The following is a 22439-nucleotide window of genomic DNA, read 5'->3' as shown; positions in this document are numbered from 1 at the left end:
AGGAGAGACAGGGGGGAGGGGAAGGAGGAGATAGGCGGGGAGGGGCAGGTAGGGAGGAAGAGAGGGAGGAGGCAGGGGAAGGGAGGTACAGGGAGGACGAGTCAGGGGAGGGAGGTACGGAGAGGAGGCAGGGGAAGGGAGGTACACGGAGGAGAGGAGGTACGGAGGGGAGGAAGAGGAGGGGCTGGGAGGTACTGGGAGGAGGAGGCAGGGGAAGGGAGGAGAGGAAGAGGAGGGGCTGGGAGGTACAGGGAGGAGGAGGCAGGGGAAGGGAGGTACACGGAGGAGAGGAGGTACGGAGGGGAGGAAGAGGAGGGGCTGGGAGGTACAGGGAGGAGGAGGCAGGGGAAGGGAGGTACGGAGAGGAGGAGGAGGAGGGGATAGGAGGTACAGGGAAGAACAGGGGCGGGGTCAGGAGAGGAGGAGGGGGAGCAGGGGCGGGGTCAGGAGAGGAGGAGGGCCGGGGTCAGGAGAGGAGGAGGAGGAGGAGCCTTGAGGGCGGCGAGAGAGAGGCAGGAGGCTCAGCTCAGTCCTGGCACAATGGCGGTGGTCGACGCACTGGCTACCGTCGCCCTCACGGTGGTCCTGCCGCCCTTCATCATGGTTCTGGTCAGCGTCCTGGTGCTGGCCAGCTTGGGGAAGTCCCTGGGCCTCAGACAGAGATACGTGCAGTTTCTTTTGAAGGTGTTTGAGGTGAGTGGCGGTGTGGGTGCGGGAGAGGGATGACTTGTACCCAGCCTCCTTGGTCTGAGGCAGGCAGGCAAAGACAGGCGGGGTGTGCTGCCCTGTGGGTGGGTGTGGGTGTGTATGCTGGGGACGTGGTGGTCTAGACAGGCTGTGTGGAGGGCCAAGGACAAGGTGTGTGCTGAGAGGGAGGCTGTGTGGAGTGCTAAGGACAGGCTGTGTGCTGTCTTGTGTGTGTGTGCTGGAGGCCTGGGGATGAGTGGTGGGCTAGACAGGCTGTGTGGAGGGAGGACAGGCTGTGTGGAGGGCCAAGGACAGGGTGTGTGCTGAGAGGGAGGCTGTGTGGAGTTCCAAGGACAGGCTGTGTACTGGAGGCCTGGGGTTGAGTGGTGGGCTAGACAGGCTGTGTGGAGAGGCAAGAACAGGCTGTGTGTTGGGTGGCAGGCTGTGTGGAGAGGCAAGGACAGGCTGTGTGGAAGGAACCACAGGCTTTGTACTGGAGGCAGGCAGTGTAGGAGGGTTTGGGACAGGCTGTTTAGAGAGACAAGGACAGGCTGTGTGCTGGTGGCAGGCTGTGCAAGATGAAATAAAGTTTTGGGCATACACTATAGCTGTGTGTGGCCTCTGCTCATCTCCATCACAATGGCCCTTGAGCCTGTGGCGGGTGATAACCCATCACCCCAGGACACGGACAGTGTGATGTCTGGGTCGCCACAGCTCACCTTTTCCAGGTTTCCCCAGCTACCTATTTATCAACTAGCCCAGAAAGGAGGATGAACAGCTGAGTGAGCTGCACGCCGACTGCCCGGCCTGAGATTTGAATCCAGGCCAACAGATTCATAGCTAGGCATGCTAACCATTTCACCACAGAGGCTAGGGAAGGGGGTCTTTATAGGGGCTTGAGTCCCCTTTTTAAAGTCTCAAGGGTAATACTTTATAAGAAATCCGCCTCCCCCTTCGCCATTCCAGCCCCCCCTACCCCCCAAGAAAAGCCTGGGGAACTGTGGGGAACCGGGGATAGGGGAGGGGGGGAAGCCAAAATCACTGAAAAATGGGCTTCCAAAATTTCCCTAGAAAAATCCCTAAATGAAGAAAAATTCCCTAGTCTCAAAAGTAAGGAAAGTACTAACTTTATAACCTAACAGCCCCCCTAGCCCCCCTCTGGACCCCCCACATATATGATGTGCCAGAAAGTAATTTTTTTAATTTTTTTGGTGGGGAGCATATTTAAACTACTCCAACCGAACTTTACGACCTGCTAATGAGGGGGCTTCGCCCCCCTCGACCCCCCTCCTAACCGAGGGGGGCTGCGCCCCCACTGGTCCCCCCGTGTAGGTAATTTTCCTTAATTAGGGATTTTTCTAGGGAAATTTTGGAAGCGGGGGGGTCCAGGGGGGGGGGCGCAGCCCCCCTTGGTTAGGAGGGGGGCGAAGCCCCTTCGTTAGGTCGTAAAGTTTGGTTGGAGTAGTTTAAATATGCTCCCCACCGAAAAAAAAAGGGGGGCTGTTAGGTTATAAAGTTGGGACTTTCCTTACTTTTGAGGCTAGGAAATTTTCCTGCATTTAGGGATTTTTCTAGGGAAATTTTGGATGCCCACTTTTCATTGATTTTGGCTTCCCCCCCCAAACCCCCATTTCCCCACAGTTCCCCAGGCTTGTCTTGGGGGGTATGGGGGGGCTAGAGTGGCGAAGGGGGAGGCGGACTTCTTATAAAGTATTACCGTCTCAAGGAACTTAACCCTTTCAATACGTGATGCAGACGTTGACGTCACAGTATGGAAAGGGTTAAGAGGAAATTGTAGAGGATTAATCCTCTACTAAACCTCTTAATCCTCTTCCATTTCCTCTTAATCCTTTTCCTCTTCATCCTCTTCTAAACCTCTTAAAAGGAAATGGAAGAGGATTAAGAGGTTTAGAAGAAGATTAATCCTCTTCCATTTCCTCTTAACCCTTTCCATACTGTGACGCCGATGTCTGCGTCACAGTATTGAAAGGTTGAAAGGGTTAAGGGATTGTTGCCCTTCATGTGATCTCTTACCTTAGCCAACTGCCACAAATCAAGCTGTCGGAGTAAAGGTTTCCTTGATTCAATAAAACTGACTCGATTGATTTCTAGTCTTTTACCAACTTTACCCTGAATTGCCATTCCTCGCCAGTCACCACTGAGGCACACTGCCACTATGCCTGATGAAACAGGTTACAATTATGTATCAAATTGATTAAATAACAAATTAAATTGAAACTAACTCCTAATGGGAGGGGTTTTGCTCTCCCCTCAACCCCCAACCTCTTAGTGAATGAAAAAAAATATAAATGCAGAAACGAGTGATTTGCAACAAACTGTAGTAAGAAACGTTGAAGAGCACGTTGAGATCTTTCAGAAAAAATGGTGTCGACCACACGAGTGAAGTTGGTGACTCCTGGTCTTCTCAGCATTGATGATGCACATAATACATTGTGTGTGTGTGTGTGTGTGTGTGTGTGTGTGTGTGTGTGTGTGTGTATTTACCTATGTAGTTTTACAGGACCTGGGCTTATGCCCGTGTGGTCCCGTCTCCATATCTGTATCTGTCCAGTTTTCCCTTAAAGTTGTGCACACTCTTCGCCGATACTACATCCTCACTTAGTCTGTTCCAAACCTCTTTGTGTCTTTGTGGGAAACTATATTTCTTAGTCTCTCAAGCATCTGTCTTTTCTCAATTTTTTACTGTGTCCTCGTGTGTTGCTGGGGTTTCTTCCTTCTCGTAGTAGTAACTCCTTAATGTCTACTTCCATTTTATTCCATAATATATAAATTTGTATTAGGTCTCCTCTTTCTCTTCTTTGTTCCAATGTTGGCAGGACCATTTCCTTTAACCTTTCTTCATATGACAATCCCTCCAGTTCTGTTCTGGAACGATTTTCGTTGCCATCCTTTGTATTCTTTTAGTTTTTTTTATGTGTTTCTTCTTATGGGGAGACCACACAGTTTCTATATATTCCAGTTTTGGTCTAATCATAGTTGTTATCTTTTTCATCATATCGTTATCCATGTAGTGGAATGCTATTCCTATTATTTCTTTCCATTCTATACGTATCACCGAATATCCTATTAACATGACTCTCAGAGTGTTGATTATCTTGTATTGTCACTCCCAAATCTCTCTTCTTGAACTTTTAATATTTCTCCATCTCCCATTCTATATGTCCATTTTGGTCCCCATTCACTCTTTCCCATTTCCATTACATGACATTTCTTCACATTGAACTCCATCTCCCATTTCAAACTCCAGTCCCATATCTTATTTAGGTCCTCTTGCAGAATTTCACAATCTTTACTGTTTCTTATATGTCTCAGCAATTTTGCATCGTCTGCAAACAGGCTCATGTAACTGCTTACTCTCCGGCATATCATTAATATATACTTGGAAAAGTATTAGTGCCAATACCGATCCTTGTGGCACTCCACTATCTTCAATCCTCCATTCCAATTTCATGTCCTATACGACTGTTCTCATCTCTCTTCCCCTTAAGTAACTTTCCATCCAGTTTTTCATTTTCCCTTTCAATCCTCCTTTATTTTCCAGTTTCCATAGTAGTCTTGTATGTGGAACTTGTCAAAAGCCTTCTTCAGGTCCAGATACACACAATCTACCCATCCATCCCTCTCCTGTACTATGTCTGTCACTCTTGAGTAAAAGCTCAGTAAGTTTGTTACACATGAATGCCCTTTTCTAAAACCATACTGTTTATCTGTAATTATATTTTCTAGAAATTTTGTCCATTGTTTCTTTATCACTTTCTCGCATATTTTACAAAGTATACTGGTCTGTAGTTCAGAGGTTCTTCCTTTTTCCCGCTCTTATATAGGGACCACCTCAGCCCTCCGCCACTCCTTTGGTACTTTACCAGTTGATATTGAGCACTTTATGATACCGGTCCAACCAGCTGATTTCTGCATTCTTTCAGTATAAAACCTGAGACTCCATCCAGTCCTATTGCTTTCCTCTCCTCCAGCTCCTCCATTATTTTATATATTTCCTCTTTAGTTACTATGACTTCATCCATTTGAACATTTATCGTGTCATCTTGTGGTTCATTGAATTGTGATTCTTTTGTGTGTGTGTGTGTGTGTGTGTGTGTGTTTTAAAGAATATGGGTTGTTTTAGATAAAAAGGACTGCACTCAAAACAAACCGTAATTAATTAATGAATGGACACCCAGACTCTGTAAAGTAATAACATAACCCTATTATAACAATGAGATTTTTGGGGGATAAGAGAATAGAGAAAAAAGTCTGGAGTTAAAATTTTATCTTAAAGTGTGGTCCTGTCATCTAGAAACACCAGTATCAATTTGTATATAAATGTGTGTTAATTTCAGCCATCAGTAGTCTTCATTTCAGCTTTGAGGCAGTAAAGTAACTGTGTGGCTCTTCACATATGTCAAACTGTTATATAGTATTGTAGTGTTTAGTGTGGTGTGTGTGCAAGGCTGTGTGTGGGGGGTGCAGTGAAGTCCGGCCTTGGTGACAACAAACCATGCAGGATGTGGGCCAAATTCATGAGATGGCATTGTTAAATTTGGTAACTGTGATTAAGAAAATGTAATATAAGGAATTTCAATTACCATTTTTTATTGTTCACAATTAGTACTTTCAAATGAAAGCCCTTTAACAAGATATATTTAAATGAACAAATCTTCTGTTTTTTTAATTATCATAGATTAACATCTTTGCTGAACATACCACAACTTTTGTTGCCCAAGATAACTGAAATGGTCCTAAGCAAATGCTTCAGCTGGTTTGAGGTCACTGGGCCAGAGTTCCCAAGGCCTGGCCACACTGGTGCCCGGGAGGCTGTGAGTGGCCAGCCAGTAGGTAGGCTTCATGTCTGATGCTAATATTGATGTGGTTTGATGAGTAGTTTTGTATGTATATAATCATATATGTGTTATCTATTTACAGGATGGCAACAGGATACTTGTTAAAAAGGTATTTTTCAAACTTCGTATTGTTCATTGCCCTCCCCTGGTGGTGGTGGTGGTGGTAGTGGCAGTGGTGACCTGTGAAACAATACATGCTCTTCCTGGGGGTAAAGGCTGTTGCTTCAAATGGAGAAAATATGTGCATTGATACCAAAGATGGGTAGCTTGGCTTGGGGCATTGTAGCTGTCTTCCTGTCAGGACATTATTTGTGATATAATACATGTTCCTCTTGGGGCTAAGCACTGTTGATTTAGAACATAGGAAAATCTGTATGCAATGGGTCATTGCTTAATGTGCTTTTATGATTTGTAAGCCCTGACTATCCATTAGTTGGCTGACAAAAATTGATGGTTGAATTCTAATTTGGAGCTGTCCACAAAGCCATAAGAGACTGTGCATGGGGACAACAGCTGCCACCACATGCAGACCTCAGTGGCTCCATTGTTAACATGGGTCATGGGGGTAGACACTTATTTTAAATCATCGCATATCTATTTTTATTTTTATTTTTTATAGGTGAGTAAAGTGTTGCTTGTGAACTTAAGAAGATGGTACAGTAAGGAAATTGGTGAAAATTTGATAGAGGAAATCTCCATGGAACCCTTTCCAAACATGTATGCTGATTTTGTAACTTTACCAAAGTACTTTAACCCCTGACCCTGTGAGAATTATTATTCCCAAATTTGGTATTTGCAAGTTTGTTTTGGGAAGATATGACCCTTGCAAATGGCAAGAACCCATTGTATTTACTATCCAGGGGTAGCTTAGCTCTGAATGTCGTATATGTATATACCTTCCTGTGAGCAGTGTCTATACATGTGACAATGAATGTTACTCTTGGGACTAAAGGCTGTTTCTTTAGAATACATGAAAGTGTGTGTATTAAGACTCTACAGAAATAGCTGAGCTTGGTATCACTTCTTTCTCTTCCTGTCAGCACATAATTAACTAATTGTGTTTTCAGAGCCTCTCTAACTCATAAAATACAGTATCATTGCTAACTGTGCATGAATTTGGAAGTCGGGTTGACTACTCAACAGGAGGATGTGAAGGGATTTGATTGATTTAATCAGCCTTATCTTAATATGATATTGCAACCGGCTGAACTTGATGCTTATCACTTGAGGAGGGTGGGCAACACACTCTCTTGGAATCCACTTCACTCCCTCCTGTTCCTACACCTGACTGGGAATATTTAGGCCTTCAGTGTATGTTTTGTGTCAGATACAAGTCATTGTCAGTCCCTGAATATTTGTATCTGTCAAACCCAATGTATCAGTAAGTTCTAATGTGTGCCTTTCTCCATAGTTTGGTCGTCAGAGGCTGTCAAAGAACTATGGAAAGGGAAGTGGAGATGAGCAGGAAGAGGAGGAGGAGGAGGAGGACTATGTGTCGAGAGAGGTCATCTGCAGAGACAAGCTGGTGCTGCGTCCCACTGTGGACAAAGTGAGTTGCTTTAGCTCTTGTGATACAGTAGGTTGGTGGTTGGCCATAATGTAATTTAGTTCTGTTTGGCATAACAATTAATATGTTGAAACTGGAGAGTGGACAGACAAGTGGCAGCTTATATTGGGAAAATGTTGGGATGGTCACTGACCCCAGTGTCAAGTGGTTTTGTAATGTGAAGTTGATGGTTCCCTAGTCATCTTATTTGAAGTAAAGGTTTGTCAAGCAAGGGTTTATGTGTTAAAAGTATGCCTAGTCATTTAATTTTATTGGTGAAGGACGTCTGAGGTGTTCTTTGATGTAATGTTCCCTGATTAAGTTATTCAGACAAGGGCTGTTATCTTAATGTGTATGTGTCTCTGCACTCTTATATCACACTCAGGTTTGACAGAGTTTGTAGGTGATAGACATGTATAATGACTTGTTATAGCAGTTTTAATTTGAGGTGAAAATTATATATGTGCATTATGTTGTATTGCTGTTCATCAGCCAGTGGGTGAATGTGAGGCAGTGTGGGAGACTTGTAAGTGAAGATGTCTGGACCTCTTAAGTTTAGGATTTTAATGATAACTTCCTATTTCCTTATTGATGTTATCTTATCATGACTTGATAAGATATGGTACTACTTCGTCATAAGAACAAAGCTAAATGCCTATTATGTTTAATAATTGTGTACTTAGAAGATTTGTGTATGTACTTTTGAGGGTCAGGGTCAAAGGTAAAGGTACACTTTTAGTTTGTATTTCGTAAACTTATATTGAATAGTGACTTCTTCCTTAAAGCTATGCCAGGCATGACCTTTTGATGCATAGAGAGCAGAGGAATGCTTGTTCTGTGTCCCTGCACCCATAAGCACAGTTGATACGAGCCATAATGCAAACATTTTCCTGGGTCAGTGCTATTTATTTTTTCATTTACCATTCTTCTGCTGACCTTTCAGTCACTGTTTGACTGCCACAGGTGTGCATCAGTCATACCCACAATACAGATATTTTAATTTTTATTCAGTCCTGAAGAGGATTAAACCAATTTTTCCATTTACCACTTCTGCTGACCCTTCAATCTCTGTATCATTGCCGTGGTTGTGTATCACTTATCAACAAGGTCATGGAGCGTTCGAGATGCTCCCTTGTCAGCCAGATAGGCGTGTGTGTGGGGGCTGGTTATTATACTAATTGATCTATTTCAGTGGTGCTGTTCTTATCTACTATTACGTATTGTATCCTGAATGGTTTGATGTATTTATATTTCCCTAATTTGGGAATGAACATCACAGGCATCCCACTGCATGATTTTATTAATGTGTTTATTATGTGGGTGTAAGTTTGCTAGTTCCTCTCCACATCCTGTTGGCGTGGGAAACCTGGTAATGGCCTGTGGAGGTTATGGTTAAGGAGACAAGAAGCAGGTGTATTGGCTATCAGAGAGATAACAGTAGTGGATAAAAGAAATTAGCCTTCTTATCATTTTTCAATTCCATTATCTACTATCTAATGTCTTTACTATTTAAAACAATTATTTTGTTTTGGTGAAGGTTGTTGTCAGTTGGCGACAGTGGAACCTTGAAGGGGGTGTGAGGGACAACAGGCACACAGGCAGGGTGCCCCCTAGTTGATGATTGAGGCCAATGAGGCCAATCACAGATTAATGCCTCGGCAATACGTCACTCCTTATCACAGTCTTAGCTACACGGGAGATGGTCAAGAAATCCATGAAGAAAAAAGGGAAAGGGTTGTACCTTTGCTGTAGGTCATTTGCTACCTCTGATATTGTATTGTGTATGTAATATCTAATTAAAGTTTGATTTATGGCAAGTGCTGATGTCAGTACCTGTGCCAAAATGAGTTTATAGGTGTGTCCCATATCACCAGGCATCCATTCCTTTTATGGTTGTTTCTCAAGGCAGCAAATAATGAGTCATTGATGGTTCATTCACAAAATCACATCCCCCAGGACAACAGCGAAGGGCTGGACACGCACGAGTTTGAACTTGGGGATTGTCTTGACTACATACGCACCGGTATGGAGGCCATTGTTGATGATGAGGTGACAAAGAGGTTTTCTGCTGAAGAGCTAACGGTAGGTTCCCCTCCTTCACACCATCAATATCACTGGGTGTAAGGTAATCAGTCCTCTGTTATGTCTGATAACTGCATGGCACATTGTAGCTCACTTTTAATATTCCTGTCATGTTCACTTATTCTTAGTTCAGTTTAGTACTTGTTTGAAGGGAAAGCCTTTGCACAGCCCATCTTATTGCCCTTTTTGTGTTGTAGAAAGAATTTTTTTTACATATTTTTCAGGTTTACTCCGTGGTTCATGCACATAATATTTCAGTGTTTGTATAAAGATACTTTTGTTCCTGACTTTCTTGTGTTGCAGAATAATTTTAGGTTTCTAAATCATCAGTTTCACACCCCACTTTACTTACACTTTACATCACTATTGTTAAATGTGTGTATATTCTTCAGTGCCATTTTTCTTTGCCTTGCAGTCATGGAATTTCCTGACTCGAACTAACTGCCAGTATGAGTTCATCAGTGTGCGACTCACCATCTTTTGGGTGGTGGGCTTCATACTGCGCTACTTCCTCCTCCTGCCCCTCCGCATCCTCATACTCCTCATTGGGGTGAGTAACCAATTTTAGTTTATAAATTCTTCAGGCATTTTGGTTTCTCTCCAGTTGTGTATCCTAAATAATCTGATGATCAAAGTTACTAACCTCATAGGTATCTGTGTCTTATAGGAATCTTTTAAAGTTGATGATTTCTGTAGAATGGGACAATGTTTTGTTTCTCATAATCACTAGCAACTTCAGTATCTTTTAGCATTATTCTGAATATATTTTAATAGTGGTTAGTGCACGGGTTGAGGATATTAGCATGCCCACCACAGCTTGACTCAGCTAATGATCTGCAAAACATCTTTTTCCTTGGAACTATGGACTGACCACACCATAGGATTAGTATTCCTTTGGTTTTAAAATATTATCAGTAACTACACAACATTAATATTATTGCTATTTCTCTCTCATACTTCTATTTCAGATACCTGTTTAGCATTAGGGGTATAATTATTTGTTATCACGAGGGGGGATATATTTTGTCCAGCATCCACAGAAAATAATGTCACCTGGTAGCATGAATAGATTTTTGCATGAAGTTGATCTCAGAATATCTTATAAGTAGCCATACTCTTTAAAAGTCTAGTAGCTATACTTAAGAACCTATACTCTTAAAATGATCTGCAATATGGGAGTTATTGAAAAAAGAATCTCATGGAAGAGCTAAAATTATTATGTTTGAAAATTCAGCCTCTCACTTTCTTTTGATGTGAAAATTACTAACTGCATTGGATGTTTTCTGAAAAACCCATCCTCAATTTTGTAGATGGCACAGTTGGTGGTTATGACCCTGCTTATTGGAATGTTACCGGACGGGCCTCTGAAGCGCAACCTATGCTGGTACTTCTATATAACAACATTTAGAATCCTGAATCGGAGTTTAAGCTGTGTCGTCACATATCACAACCGCCACAATAAGCCTCGTTCAGATGGGATTTGTGTTGCCAACCACACAACCCCCATCGACTGTTTGGTTCTGGCGTACGACAACTGTTACTCCTATGTTAGTTGCCAGAGATCATTGACTTTTGAAAGCTTATGTTTGGCGGGACTTTTGCCTGTTCGCCATAGGGGTAGTCTGTGCATTTTGTGTGTCTGTGGTGTTTTGTGAAACTGATTGATTTTGAAGACATGAAATCCTTTGAATGGTTTTACATGTGGGAACTATGACTCTCCAGCTCTGTCTGTTGCTCTCTGGTACAGAACTTAAGCATAAATTGAGTTCTGTATCATGATTTTAGGTGCTGGAAGTCAATTAGTATTACATAATATCAGTATTGTAGTAGCTATTACATGCCTGCTTGATAAATGTGCTGTAATTCTACATACCAAGAAGATGCCCATGATATTTTCTTCTTACCTACTTCTGTAATTGGTGGATTAACCAATTAATATGATTTACTTGTCAAGTATCTTATGTGGTGTATTACGTAACAGTTTAATGAGTATATCAGTAGTGTGTCCTTGTGTCGGTAGCATTGTTGAGGTATTATTGTGGCCTGGTAGTAAACCTGTGGTGTGTCGTCCTTAGCGGCTGGGGTCTGTTGTCTTGCAGATGGTTGTCATGGTAGCGTGTACATACGTCGTGGGTTGTCTTCCTGAGAGCAAAACGAAGCGGCGACTCAACAGCAGTGTGTCAGTCTTCTGCTTTGACTTTCTGAGTGGAGCTCTGTCACTGGTGTGTACCTACCACAACAAGGAGAATGTGCCCCGTAGGGGTATATGTGTCGCCAACCACACCACTCCCATTGATGTTCTGGTGTTGGCATGTGACAATACTTACGACATGGTATGTTTCTTCCTCCCTTCTAATGGCTTCCTCTCCTACTTGGAGTACTGTTATCCATATTAGAATTTACTTTATTACTTGCCTCTCAATACTAGAGTTCATCATTGTTTCCATAAAGGATGCTTGTAGTACTGTTGAACACATTGATCATGATGACTTTTCCTTGAAACTAACCTGCCATTGTATCATTATTGGTGTAATTTCACATCATGAAGTACAGTCATTTTCATTTCAACTGGCCCTCCTGAGTTGTTAGTTATTAGTCATGGAATTTCCATCACAGCCCACATTGCTTTAACTGGAATCTTTGGAAATTTTTGTTGTAGCAAGTCTGGATTTTAGGATATTGAGAAGTTCATAAGTTTGAGTTTGGATGAGCTGATGTAGCTTCCCATGGCATCTTCCACTCCACCATTGGAATTTCTCTGCCCGTGGTAATTTTGCCTGTGTCAAACTAAGATATATTGTCGGCTTGCACTACTGTTTTGCTTTGCTTTGCTGGATTGGGATGGGTGCTGGAGAGTAAAACATACCTTATTTTTTAGTCATTCTAATAATGAAAATACAAAATATGTGAAACTGCAGTGATGATTTCTATAGTCTTAGATGTTTTTTGTCAGTGTTGCAGAAGTTTGTAGGGCCAACCAGAGACAACTGGAGGCACCTTACTCTGCTTTACCCTTCAGGTTGGTCAGCGCCATGGAGGCTTTTTAGGCATCTTCCAGCGTGCTTTGTCTCGTGCCTCGGCTCACATTTGGTTTGAGAGGTCAGAGTCCAAAGACAGATTTGCTGTGGCGAGGAGGCTCAGGGAACACGTGGAGGACCCCGACAAGCTGCCCATTCTGATCTTCCCTGAGGGCACCTGCATCAACAACACATCTGTCATGCAGTTCAAGAAAGGAACATTTGAAGTGGGAGGAATTATCTATCCTGTTGCAATCAAGGTTAATCTTTGATTTTTTATATTATTAATGGCATTTTATAATACCATCTCAAACTGTAGGGTTTTGGTATTATAACTTCAGGTTTACTTTAGCATTTTATTTTCATGTTAAAACTTTTTGCCTATTCAAGTGTTGGTATTCCTCCCAGCTGGGTTGCCTTTTGCAGTGGATGAAAAAATACAGGGAAGCTTTATGCAAGTCATGTGATTTGGAAAGGAAGTGGAGTCCTTGGTGATGATGACCGCATATACACTCTGCACTGTATCATTGTACTCCAGTCAGCTGAATGACTGTGGACCGAGTCCTAGAGATATAGACATTCTCAAAATTTGTATCTCTTTGCAGTATGACCCTAGGTTTGGAGATGCATTCTGGAACTCCTCCAAAGAGTCCATGTTGAGTTACATCTACATGATGATGACGTCGTGGGCTATTGTGTGTGATGTCTGGTATCTGCCACCCATGACAAGAAGGGAAGGAGAAAGTTCCATTGATTTTGCAAACCGTGTCAAAGCGGAAATTGCTCGTCAGGGAGGACTTGTGGATCTTGTATGGTGAGTTGGATGTTATATTTGTTTAGAGTTGTTGATGATTTACATCAAGGAACAACTGCCCACTGAGAACATACCATAAATAGATTGATTTGAATAGGGCAGTAATTTGTTGTAGGAGTTTCAAGAGAAAGCCGTCTTCCTTCAGGGTATTTTAGTCAGACACTTTGCAACCAACGTAAAAAACACTCGTAAGACTATAACTTGTTAAGACATGGCATACATATTGCACGAGTATGGTAAGGTTTTAATTAGGGATGTATCGGTATCGGTGTTATCGACACATTTTATGAGTATCGGTATTGGTATTGGCTGATTTTCTGCCAATACTACCGATACTTGAAGGAGTTTTGTACGTCGCATGTCACTCATTGCGAATAATTTTCTTCAACAGAAATTGGATTTTCAAAATTGTTGAAAAAATATTAGAAAAGTGTAATTATCTAGTATCATGATACTATACATAGCTTGGAATTTCCCGCGATTTAATTTTCATCACTTTAAGCGATAAGATTCATATTACTTTTAATACAAGTATATAATACTTAGTATACAGTATAGCCTTTGGTACCGCGGACGTGTACAATACAGGTTTAGTAGCTTCGGCGCAGGATTGGCGGAGCCCCTCCACTCGCCTCATTTGCCTGCCTCAGTCAGTCAGACGGTCACCCCTTAATGGGGCACGCTGCCAGGGCTGCCTAAATGTACGACAATTAAGGTAAAGCTATCCTAGCTGAGTCAACTAGACCTCACAAGGCACCTCCTCCCTCGCTCCTTGTCGAAACTCATGTTAACCATGCACTGTTGCCTCGCCGCGCCGTATAGGGTTAATATGCGCTTCCGTGGTGCAGTGGTCAGCATGTCTGGCTACGAATCTATGGACACCTTTTTTCAGGCCAGCACTGATTACTTTTTTTTTTCTTCCCTTTTATGGTGGAACGAGTAGTGGGCCTTTTTTTTTTTTTTTTTTACCTTAAAATTTGATATTGCCCTTTAGCTGCTGGAATTTTTTTATTAAAAAAAAAAAAAAAAAAAAAAAAAAAGTGCACAGGTATCGGTATCGGTCAAATATTGGGGTATCGGCATTGGTATCGGTACATCCCTTGTTTTAATTGTTACATATTTTGTAAATTTACATGAATTACTATACAGTTTATAGCATGTTGATGTTTATGATATATAATGATGCTTTATGCATGTATACATCATCCTTCCTCTAGGAATGGCTGAATCATTCGTGGGTAGACGGCGAATGTTTAGAGTGGCGCTGCGAAAATTCCATTGCAGCTGGCTTAGTGCAATTGGGGGGAAATCTGCGAAGGTGCAAATCTGTGCATACTGAACCCTGGAATATGGAGGAGAAGTGTACTGCTATACACCAGTCCTCTCTTATTTGGAGGGGTTAGGAAATATTAACTCTCGAACAGCGAATGTTTGGCGTGCGCCCCCAAAAGCCTCTAGACTTGCAATCAAACACAGAGCTGTTTTACACAAACTGTTCCTAATAAAGTATTTCCATTACCTGAAAGCAGCATAAAATGTCATGATTAGCATTGTTCATCACCTATGTACTATAAACTGTACTGTAATTTATGTTAACTTACAAATACATAGTCATTGAAATCTCACTCACCTGTTCGGTCATCACCACAAAGCCTTTTATCTTTATCTCGGCTTCAGGTGCTTAAGTATATTATTCCGAACAAGTTAATTACTAGTGAATGCATCTTTCTATAAAAATCAGGTGATAAAAATAGTTAATGGGTATAAACGCTGGATCACAACTGCAAGCACCTGTTCAGCTGCTAGACATAAACAAAGAGGTCCTGTCATTGGTGGGACTGGGCAGGTTCTGCTACTGGTACTGGCTATACAACAGGGTAATGATACCAGTCTGCTAAATACTGCACTGATGGTACTGACAGGTCATCATACATGCCTACATATGCATGTATGATGACCTCTCAGTATCAACAATGCAGAATACTGCACTGGCAATGCCTACTGCTACCAGTACCAAGCAGTCTGGTACTGTTACCATGTCATATAGGCGTTAATACCAGTACCAGTACCTGCCTAGTCCCACTGCTAACAGGACCTGTTTTTTATGCCTTTCAGCTGAGCAGCAGCTTTAAGTTATGATCCAGTGTTTATGCTCATTTCCTATTTTTAGCACCTTATTATTATAGATAGAAGTATTCATTAGTAAATGACTCATATGGAATGATAAGTATACTTAAGCACCTGAAGTTGATAAAGAAAATGGCAGAGAATGTGTTGAGTATTCAACAATTAGGTGAGATTTTGATGACTACATGTTTGCAAGAAGTTTACATAAATTACAGTTTATAGTATGTACGGCTGATAAATGATGCTAATTATGATATTTTATGCATGCTGCTTTATACATGTATACATAACCATTTCCTTAGGAATGGCTGACTTGTCCACAGGCAAAAATTAATGTTTTTAGTGGCAATGTGAATGTTCCTATGCAACTGCCTATGTGCAATTGGGGGGAAATCTGCGAATGTGCGAATTCATGAATACAGGGTAACCAGTGTACTGTTATATAGCCTTAAGACATGTAGTGTTGTCGTATGTGTGCTTTACTGCCAGTAGCACTAATAAAAACTTATGAAATACATTTTGAGTAAACTAATACGAAGGCAACTTTGTTTTGTTAGCATGACACTATTGTAGGTGGTGATTGATGCAGTCATTTTAGAAACCAATGTTATATGAAGTCTGTGATTCCATTGTAATTAGAGCTTCTTTCAGGGACGGCGGTTTGAAGAGGTCGGCACCAAAGATAGAGTGGAAGCAGCAGTACCAGCAAGAGTTTTCACGCCGCCTCAAAGTTCAAAATGTTGACACAGCGAAGAAAGAGGAGAAGACTGAATGACTAGAGGAAAGTCAAGGGAAACCAAAAGTCCTGTGAACAGCAAGGTGTTAGGGTGTGAGTCATCCTGTATATCCTATAATGTAGCTTGTGGTGATCATAAGTGTGAATGGGATGAACATTCATTAGGGGAAAATATGTGTAATGCAGTAGATGGGGGCTGGCTTGAGCACATGGATGGCTGGATACTCATAGTTGGGACAGGGGGTGAGGGGAGGGGGGGTGGGGGGAGTGAGCACTTGGCTAGCTAGATATAGAAGTTGGACAGATAACCATATATAATTAAGGGGTCCAGAGAAGGGGCATAACAGTCAGAGCCAGTTCTTCTTGTGTGCACTAGGAAAAGCAGGCTACACGTCCTAGGACCTAGTTTACCAAATACAAGGTATCTTTTCCCTTGCAACTTAGTTTCCTGTTCTTCCTGCATTGTGTAGCCTGCCTTTCCTTTGTGCAAACTAGAAAAAAATTGGCTTTGTTCCTTTTGTCCCTTGTTCTCCAGGTGCCTCAATTCTTTGAGGAAATACATCACTCATTAAGAATGGCTGAATTCATCATCACATTTTTCATTTATTATGATCAGTGTTTGCTCAAGCAAATGACAAACAGTATCTTCACAAGACAGAAAATCCCAAAGAAATATGGCAAAATGTTCTGACCTTCAAAACAAGACATGCAAATGTATGAATGACAAGCAGGCTGAGGTTGACTGCTAGGAGAGGCTTTGAGGTATATCATATTTGTCATCAGTTAGTATGTACATGTGGTGCGGCCTTTCGTTGGCATTTTTGGATGTACAAAATTAATTTTCTGGCCAGTTTGTTGTATATGCAAGTAGAGGGAAATGTCATACATTTAGTTATAAGAATATACAATCATTCAGCATCTTTTCCCAATGCTTTACATGAGCCAACCATACAAACCACCAGACCATTATATAATTTAGCTAAATACCAATTAAATTAAGCACTCTGGCCTCAGTTTTCCTGGCAGTCAAGGTATATTTCATATCACAAGTACCAAAGTAGTAGTTTTGTTAAGTGAGGCTTTTTTTTTTCTTTTTTTTTTTTCTACAGGTCTTGTTTGAAAGAAATGTATCTTAACAAGCGCACATTTAACGCTACATACAGGAGGCTGTGTGTGTGTGTGTGTGTGTGTGTGTGTGTGTGTGTGTGTGTGTGACATATCATTCAATATAGTAATGGTACCATGTTATACAGTGACTTTGGTGTCTCCTTGTACTATTCCCATGTACAGTTTCAAATGCATTCCCCAATACTACACAGTGAGGATTTATTTATAGTATGAGATGTAGGGTTACCGTTTGTAAGTGTGCATGTTCATCATTCTGTCCATTGTGCAAGTGAGTGGAAACAAGGAAGATGTACCAGTACTTACTTCATCAGGTGGGAAGTAGTGCCATTGGGTGAAATATCAGTATCTTGGGAACATCTGCCAGTCTCTGCCTTAAACTTTCAATGACTGAAATTTTCCCAATACACAGCTTCATAATAGTGCATAATCATAACAAGGGCACACTTGGGAAAGACCAATTAATTAATTAAAAACTACATGAAATATTTTGATACTAATTGAGCCACATTATTGCAGGACTCATTTGACGTAGGATTATGTAGTTTCCAGCTATTAGAGATGGAAGAAAAAATTTAGTTATGCTAATACCCAGCAATGTATTTTGATACCAAGATATTTGTTATAAAAAGGCACTAAAGTGTGAGTTGTACCATGAAAGGTCGAGTGTTTTCATGGGTGTTTTTTAAATGAAATAACTGTGATATGTGTAAGAACTAGCATTTTCATATTTATAATATATGCATAAATAGTTTAACTCCTGATGCTGCTCTAAGCAGAAGTTTTGTTTAATTCTCAGGATTTTGTTAATATTAGTTTTTCCTGTAAGTTAAGTTTCACTGGTATTAGTGGGCAGACACTTATGGAACCTTTGTAAACAGACAACTCTTTGGTCAACTAGTGTAGGTCAAGTCTAGCAATAGGAGAATTCAGGAGGCTGGAAAAGTAGGTGATGTTGCACCTTTATATTCCTACAGTTTACTATCCGTGTCCTTTTAGATGAAGGTGATACTGAATTATAAGCAATGTTTAACATGAGACAACTGAAGTAATGTATTGTGTTCACTAGTCATTAAATCTTTACTCAAGAGTAGGCAGCCTACTCAAATATGTATGACTTAGGGGCTGTGTACAGTTTTAAACATTTGTAGAATAGTTTACAGCTTTTGTTTCTTGATCCAAAGTGTGGAAGGGTACATATAATTATTGTGAAATGAAGTTTTGTATAAAGAAATTAGGTTTCAATTACCTGTGCTTAAGTTTTTATTTGGACTGGATAAAATATACAAGGATAGATGATGCTCAATGAATACACTAATCAACTTCAGTATATACACTCAGTCCTAATTGAGCTCAGACAAGACCATCCCTTCAGTCATCATTGTCCATCCCTGTTGTCCTCTGCATCAGCCATCATGAAACAAGATGGAATGAGACATATCCTTTGTGTATGCTGGTTGACTTATTAATTAACTGACCACTTATTTTTAACTGTTATTAAATTTGAGTATTTGCTTTTTCCCCAACATACCTTGCTTGGGCATAGCATTACGAAGAGCAACAATGTAATCAGAGAAAGGCACAAGAGTGTGGTCTGGAGGTTTCAGCTTGCCACTCTTGGCCAGCTGGAAAAGGTGGTCCAGCATCTCCTGCCGCTGTGGGTCATTGAAGTGTTGCTTGTTCCACCGTGTCATCCAGAATCCCCGAAGAGTGATGTCATGGAAGATCAGCGATCCAACTGGTCCAATGACTGGCTGCCAAATGTTAAACGAAGTAAGTAAAGTTAGGAGTATACGCTACAGCTGGGCATGGCAGCGGTGCTAATCTCAGTCCCTTTATGGGAGGGAACCCTTAATTTGACACAGGCCCAGTATAACATCTGGGATATCAGTTTACCTTCCAGAAAATCTAAAACCCCTTATTTTGCCAAGAATAACTGCACAAGGCTTTCTACTCAAGTTCATCCCTTTGCTGTCCAACTCCCAAATGCAAGAGTGAACCAGTATCCAAATTCTTTCACTAGTAAACTGGGTGAGAATACACAAAGTTACAACAATGGGCAGGAGAGGAGTGAGCTGCACTGAAGTACAGAGCACAGCATTACCTGTCTGGACATGCCTCCGTACGTCACCATCACTCCTCCGTGTGCCAGCTGCCGGAGAACATCAGTGCCGCTGCGGCCACTCACACAGTTTAGTGCCAAGCGTGGGGGTGGAAGTGCCTTCACCTTTTCACTCTTTCTGTAATAACATCAAAATAAAGTAAAAGTCTGTTAAGTCAAGGATTCTTATGGTGACTGTATAATTTCAATATTACAATTAGTTCCAGAGATAACAGTGGAACAATAGAAACATCTCCAAAAAAAGGCAAGGGCACTTTTTTCCCCTTATTTCTAAAAACAAATAAATCCCCTTTATTTTTCACTTTTTTTGTTTTTTTTTTCGTTGGGGATATAGGCCTATCCCAAGGGAGGAAGGCGGTGCATGCTGCGCAACCACCCAGATGGCTGGTAGAGATATACCCAATTCTTTCAAGGAGGCGGCCCAACAATGGGGCTGAGGGTGTCTGAAAGAGCCCATCTTTCCTCTCCCCACTCCCATGGCACCGGGCAGGTCTCGAACCTATACGCTCCAGCACCCCATCGGAGCGCAAGGCGTAGACTCTACTACGGGACCACGGGAGCCCCCCTTTTCACATATTTCAAAGAACAAATCAATGAAAACACAAACAATTTTTTTATTACAGTAGCCTATCTAGTTTTCTTGTAGTGGAATTTATGAGTAGATAGTGAGCTATGTGTATGAATCAATGGTAGAAAAAAAAAAAATTCACATTTACTTAACTGCATAATTGTCTCAGTAAGCTTGTAAATAGTATGCATTTCCATGAGCAAAAATACTTTGTTTTATGAGTGCCTTACCTCAGCTCCTCCTCAGTCACCACCACTGTGGCTCCCAAGGTCGTCAAGTAGTCTTTCAGCTCCTCAATGTTAGGTCGGTTACGCACCACATTTATGGTGTTGACGCCAATAGCTACAGCAATCTGAAATTACAATGAGAGCATTTATAACCATATAAGAGTATGAGTTTACTATGAAGAGGAAACATGCGAAAGAACCAACATGATAGTGTAACTGTGGGACCAATAGGTTGACAGTCTGTCTGCTGATGTGGCCAGATATTTCATCAATGCTGGAGACTGCTTTGCATTAGAGGTGGTTGAAGATACACTTAATTTTACCTAACTAAGCTAAACAGTCACCATATTTATGTACTCAGTAAATTCATGTTCATTTACCCCAAAAAGTGGAATACTCACTTACTTGAATAACTGCCTGACCCACAGCAGAGTTTGCCCCATTCTGTATAACAGTGTCACCGAAGCCTACGTGAACAAAGTCCTTCAGCATCCTGTACGCTGTGCCTGGGTTGACAGCTATTGTGGCAGCAGTCACCAGATCAGCATCACAAGGAATCTGACAATGATAATGGAGAAAATAAATTAATAAATATTTTCTGACCAAAAGATGTATAAAACAACTACAAGGCAGGAATATATTACAACCCATGGCAGCCAATAAATTAATATACTTTAACAAGTTTAGAAAAAATAAGTTGACTCAAAGTTTATCAGAAGGTGAGGGATGGGAGTCATGAGCAAAGACTGCATGTCTGAGAGACATGCAGTCCTGTTATCTAGAATCACCACTACATTTCCAGCACCTTGATGAGATCGGTGTCTGGAGCAATGATGTGTGTCCTCCAGGTGCCCAGAGCATTGACGCGGGGAATGACCTTGTCTCCTGGCTGCAGCCCGCCAGCGTACCCGTCCCCAACGGCCACCACCTCCCCAACACCCTCATTCCCTGGGATGGAGGGGAGAGGCGGCTGCACTGCATATGTCCCTTGGATGGTGTTGATATCTGCAGGGTTGACTGGTGCTGCCAACATCTTCATCAGGACCTAAAAAATGTCCACACTAAGGCATTTGGGCATTATGGCAGCCAAGAAAAAGTAGAGTAGCCTAGAAAAGCAACTGGCAGTTAGGGATAGTTCAATGTAAATATGGAAGCACAGAGGGAGAGGTGAGGGACAGAGCAGTGGAGGGCACACAGGTAACAGGTATGTTGGAGAGTTATGAAAGGAAGTGTGAACATGGGGGTAAAGAATGGCATAAAAAACAGCATTATCCCCCCAACTCTGTCATTTGCATCAGAGACATGGACGTAGATTGCAGCACATAAGTTACTGACATGACGGAGATGAGCACCAAGGCCACACCCAGCTACAGCTCATGGCCCAGACTTGGTAGAGGAAATAAATACCCAAACAATGCCTTAGACATTCAAATGAACAAAAAATAAAAAAATAAATGATAAAATAACAGATAATGGAAGAAAAACACCAAAGTAGGAAAAGGCAATAAAGGAAATAAATACCCCTAATTTGACCATGCTAACCACTTCACTGCAGGGGCTGGGCAAAGGTCAAGCAGTTTATTAGTCTAGAGCTGTACCCAGAGTTGAACCTTACGGTGTTACTGGACGCAGGGGTTTTTCCACTAAATGTGAACCTTTGCAGCCACTTGAAAAGGGGTGAGTGGCGAGCAAAGCAAGCCAATTCAGCTTTTTTTTTTTTAATTAATATTTCTGGGTGCATTTTGCTGCTGTCAAAACGAAAAACTGGAACTTTTCGTCCCAGATTTTCATTTTGACTTTCTCAGAAAGTGGACCTTTTGGCAGACAGGGAGGGGTCCCCCGGGGCCGTGGCCCCCAGGGTACGGCCCTGAAGTCACGACAGGTGTGGCAGCACAGGTCAGGTGAGCAAGGCTGTAGGTGTAGTGTAGAGTAGTGGGACAGGTGTGGCGGGACAGGTGAGTCAGACACTTGAATCAGAGGAGCCGTGTGCCCCGAACCCCACCTGGTCCCCGCGGGGCGCCGGCACGGGCACCTCGCGCCTCGCCACCACCTTCTCGGGGTCGCCGTTCTCCGAGTACTCCAGACAGGCGCCGGTGGTGGCGTGGCGCCGCCCCGGGGGGCTGCCATCACCCAGGGAGGATAATTTCCGCCGGGAGGGCAGGGCCGCGCAAACCCTCCGCCACATTTTGACACAGGGGCCAGGGCACTGCAGGCAGAGACCGCGGGGCCACCACTTCTGACATTCATTTTCTGCAATTAGAATTTTAGCTGTTGGTCAATAAATAAATACAAAAAAGTAACTTGATATTATTAAAAAAACGTAAATAATGGTAATAAAGCGTAGGGAATAATTGGAATTGAAAAAAAAATCATGGATAGCTTATTGAATAGATATCCATTTCCATTCAATATATAACCTTTCATGACAAAAAAAGAATCTCGTATAATAACATTAATGATTCCTCGAAGAATATACTGGGTCGATCTACATGTAGACATGCTTGCAATGAATAAATGCGGGCCTTGAAG

The 22439-nt window shown here is 42.0% G+C and overlaps 2 protein-coding genes across 5 annotated transcripts; one reads left to right on the top strand and one right to left on the bottom strand.

Moving 5' to 3' along the window:
• The first annotated feature begins 503 nt into the window (after positions 1-503).
• LOC127003367 (glycerol-3-phosphate acyltransferase 4-like) lies at positions 504-18227 on the top strand. 4 transcript variants are annotated; one of them, XM_050869905.1, is made up of 10 exons: positions 504-693; positions 5629-5655; positions 6958-7095; positions 9049-9174; positions 9590-9724; positions 10485-10721; positions 11274-11507; positions 12194-12451; positions 12797-13005; positions 15784-18227. In XM_050869905.1, the coding sequence occupies exons 1-10, from the start codon at positions 541-543 to the stop codon at positions 15905-15907; spliced, it is 1641 nt and encodes a 546-aa protein (XP_050725862.1). In that variant the 5' UTR covers positions 504-540; the 3' UTR covers positions 15908-18227. The 4 variants fall into 4 exon arrangements, with proteins under 4 accessions (XP_050725862.1, XP_050725863.1, XP_050725865.1 ...); XM_050869906.1 differs by lacking the exon at positions 5629-5655 and having other exon boundaries at positions 505-693; XM_050869908.1 differs by lacking the exon at positions 10485-10721 and having other exon boundaries at positions 506-693.
• Positions 18228-18238: 11 nt separating this feature from the next.
• On the bottom strand, positions 18239-22128 carry LOC127003369 (enoyl-[acyl-carrier-protein] reductase, mitochondrial-like). The gene is made up of 6 exons (XM_050869909.1): positions 21913-22128; positions 20716-20955; positions 20316-20468; positions 19914-20035; positions 19098-19233; positions 18239-18747 (listed from the first exon to the last, which is right to left on the bottom strand). The coding sequence occupies exons 1-6, from the start codon at positions 22093-22095 to the stop codon at positions 18481-18483; spliced, it is 1101 nt and encodes a 366-aa protein (XP_050725866.1). The 5' UTR covers positions 22096-22128; the 3' UTR covers positions 18239-18480.
• Positions 22129-22439: the final 311 nt, after the last annotated feature.

Source organism: Eriocheir sinensis, chromosome 25 (genome assembly GCF_024679095.1).
Source record: "Eriocheir sinensis breed Jianghai 21 chromosome 25, ASM2467909v1, whole genome shotgun sequence".
Lineage (NCBI taxonomy): Eukaryota > Metazoa > Arthropoda > Malacostraca > Decapoda > Varunidae > Eriocheir > Eriocheir sinensis.
Note: the sequence above shows the minus strand (reverse complement) of the source record. Positions and strands in the feature narration are given on the sequence as shown.

Excerpts from the sequence above, each read along its gene's own strand:
- LOC127003367 (XM_050869905.1), top strand. The coding sequence starts at position 541 with ATGGCGGTGGTCGACGCACTGGCTACCGTCGCCCTCACGGTGGTCCTG. Across the intron at positions 11,508-12,193 it reads GTGACAATACTTACGACATG|GTTGGTCAGCGCCATGGAGG; the intron begins GTATGTTTCTTC and ends TTTACCCTTCAG. Across the intron at positions 13,006-15,783 it reads GGACTTGTGGATCTTGTATG|GGACGGCGGTTTGAAGAGGT; the intron begins GTGAGTTGGATG and ends AGCTTCTTTCAG.
- LOC127003369 (XM_050869909.1), bottom strand. The coding sequence starts at position 22,095 with ATGTGGCGGAGGGTTTGCGCGGCCCTGCCCTCCCGGCGGAAATTATCC. Across the intron at positions 20,956-21,912 it reads CGGCGCCCCGCGGGGACCAG|GTCCTGATGAAGATGTTGGC; the intron begins GTGGGGTTCGGG and ends GACATTTTTTAG. Across the intron at positions 20,469-20,715 it reads CAGACACCGATCTCATCAAG|ATTCCTTGTGATGCTGATCT; the intron begins GTGCTGGAAATG and ends TATCATTGTCAG.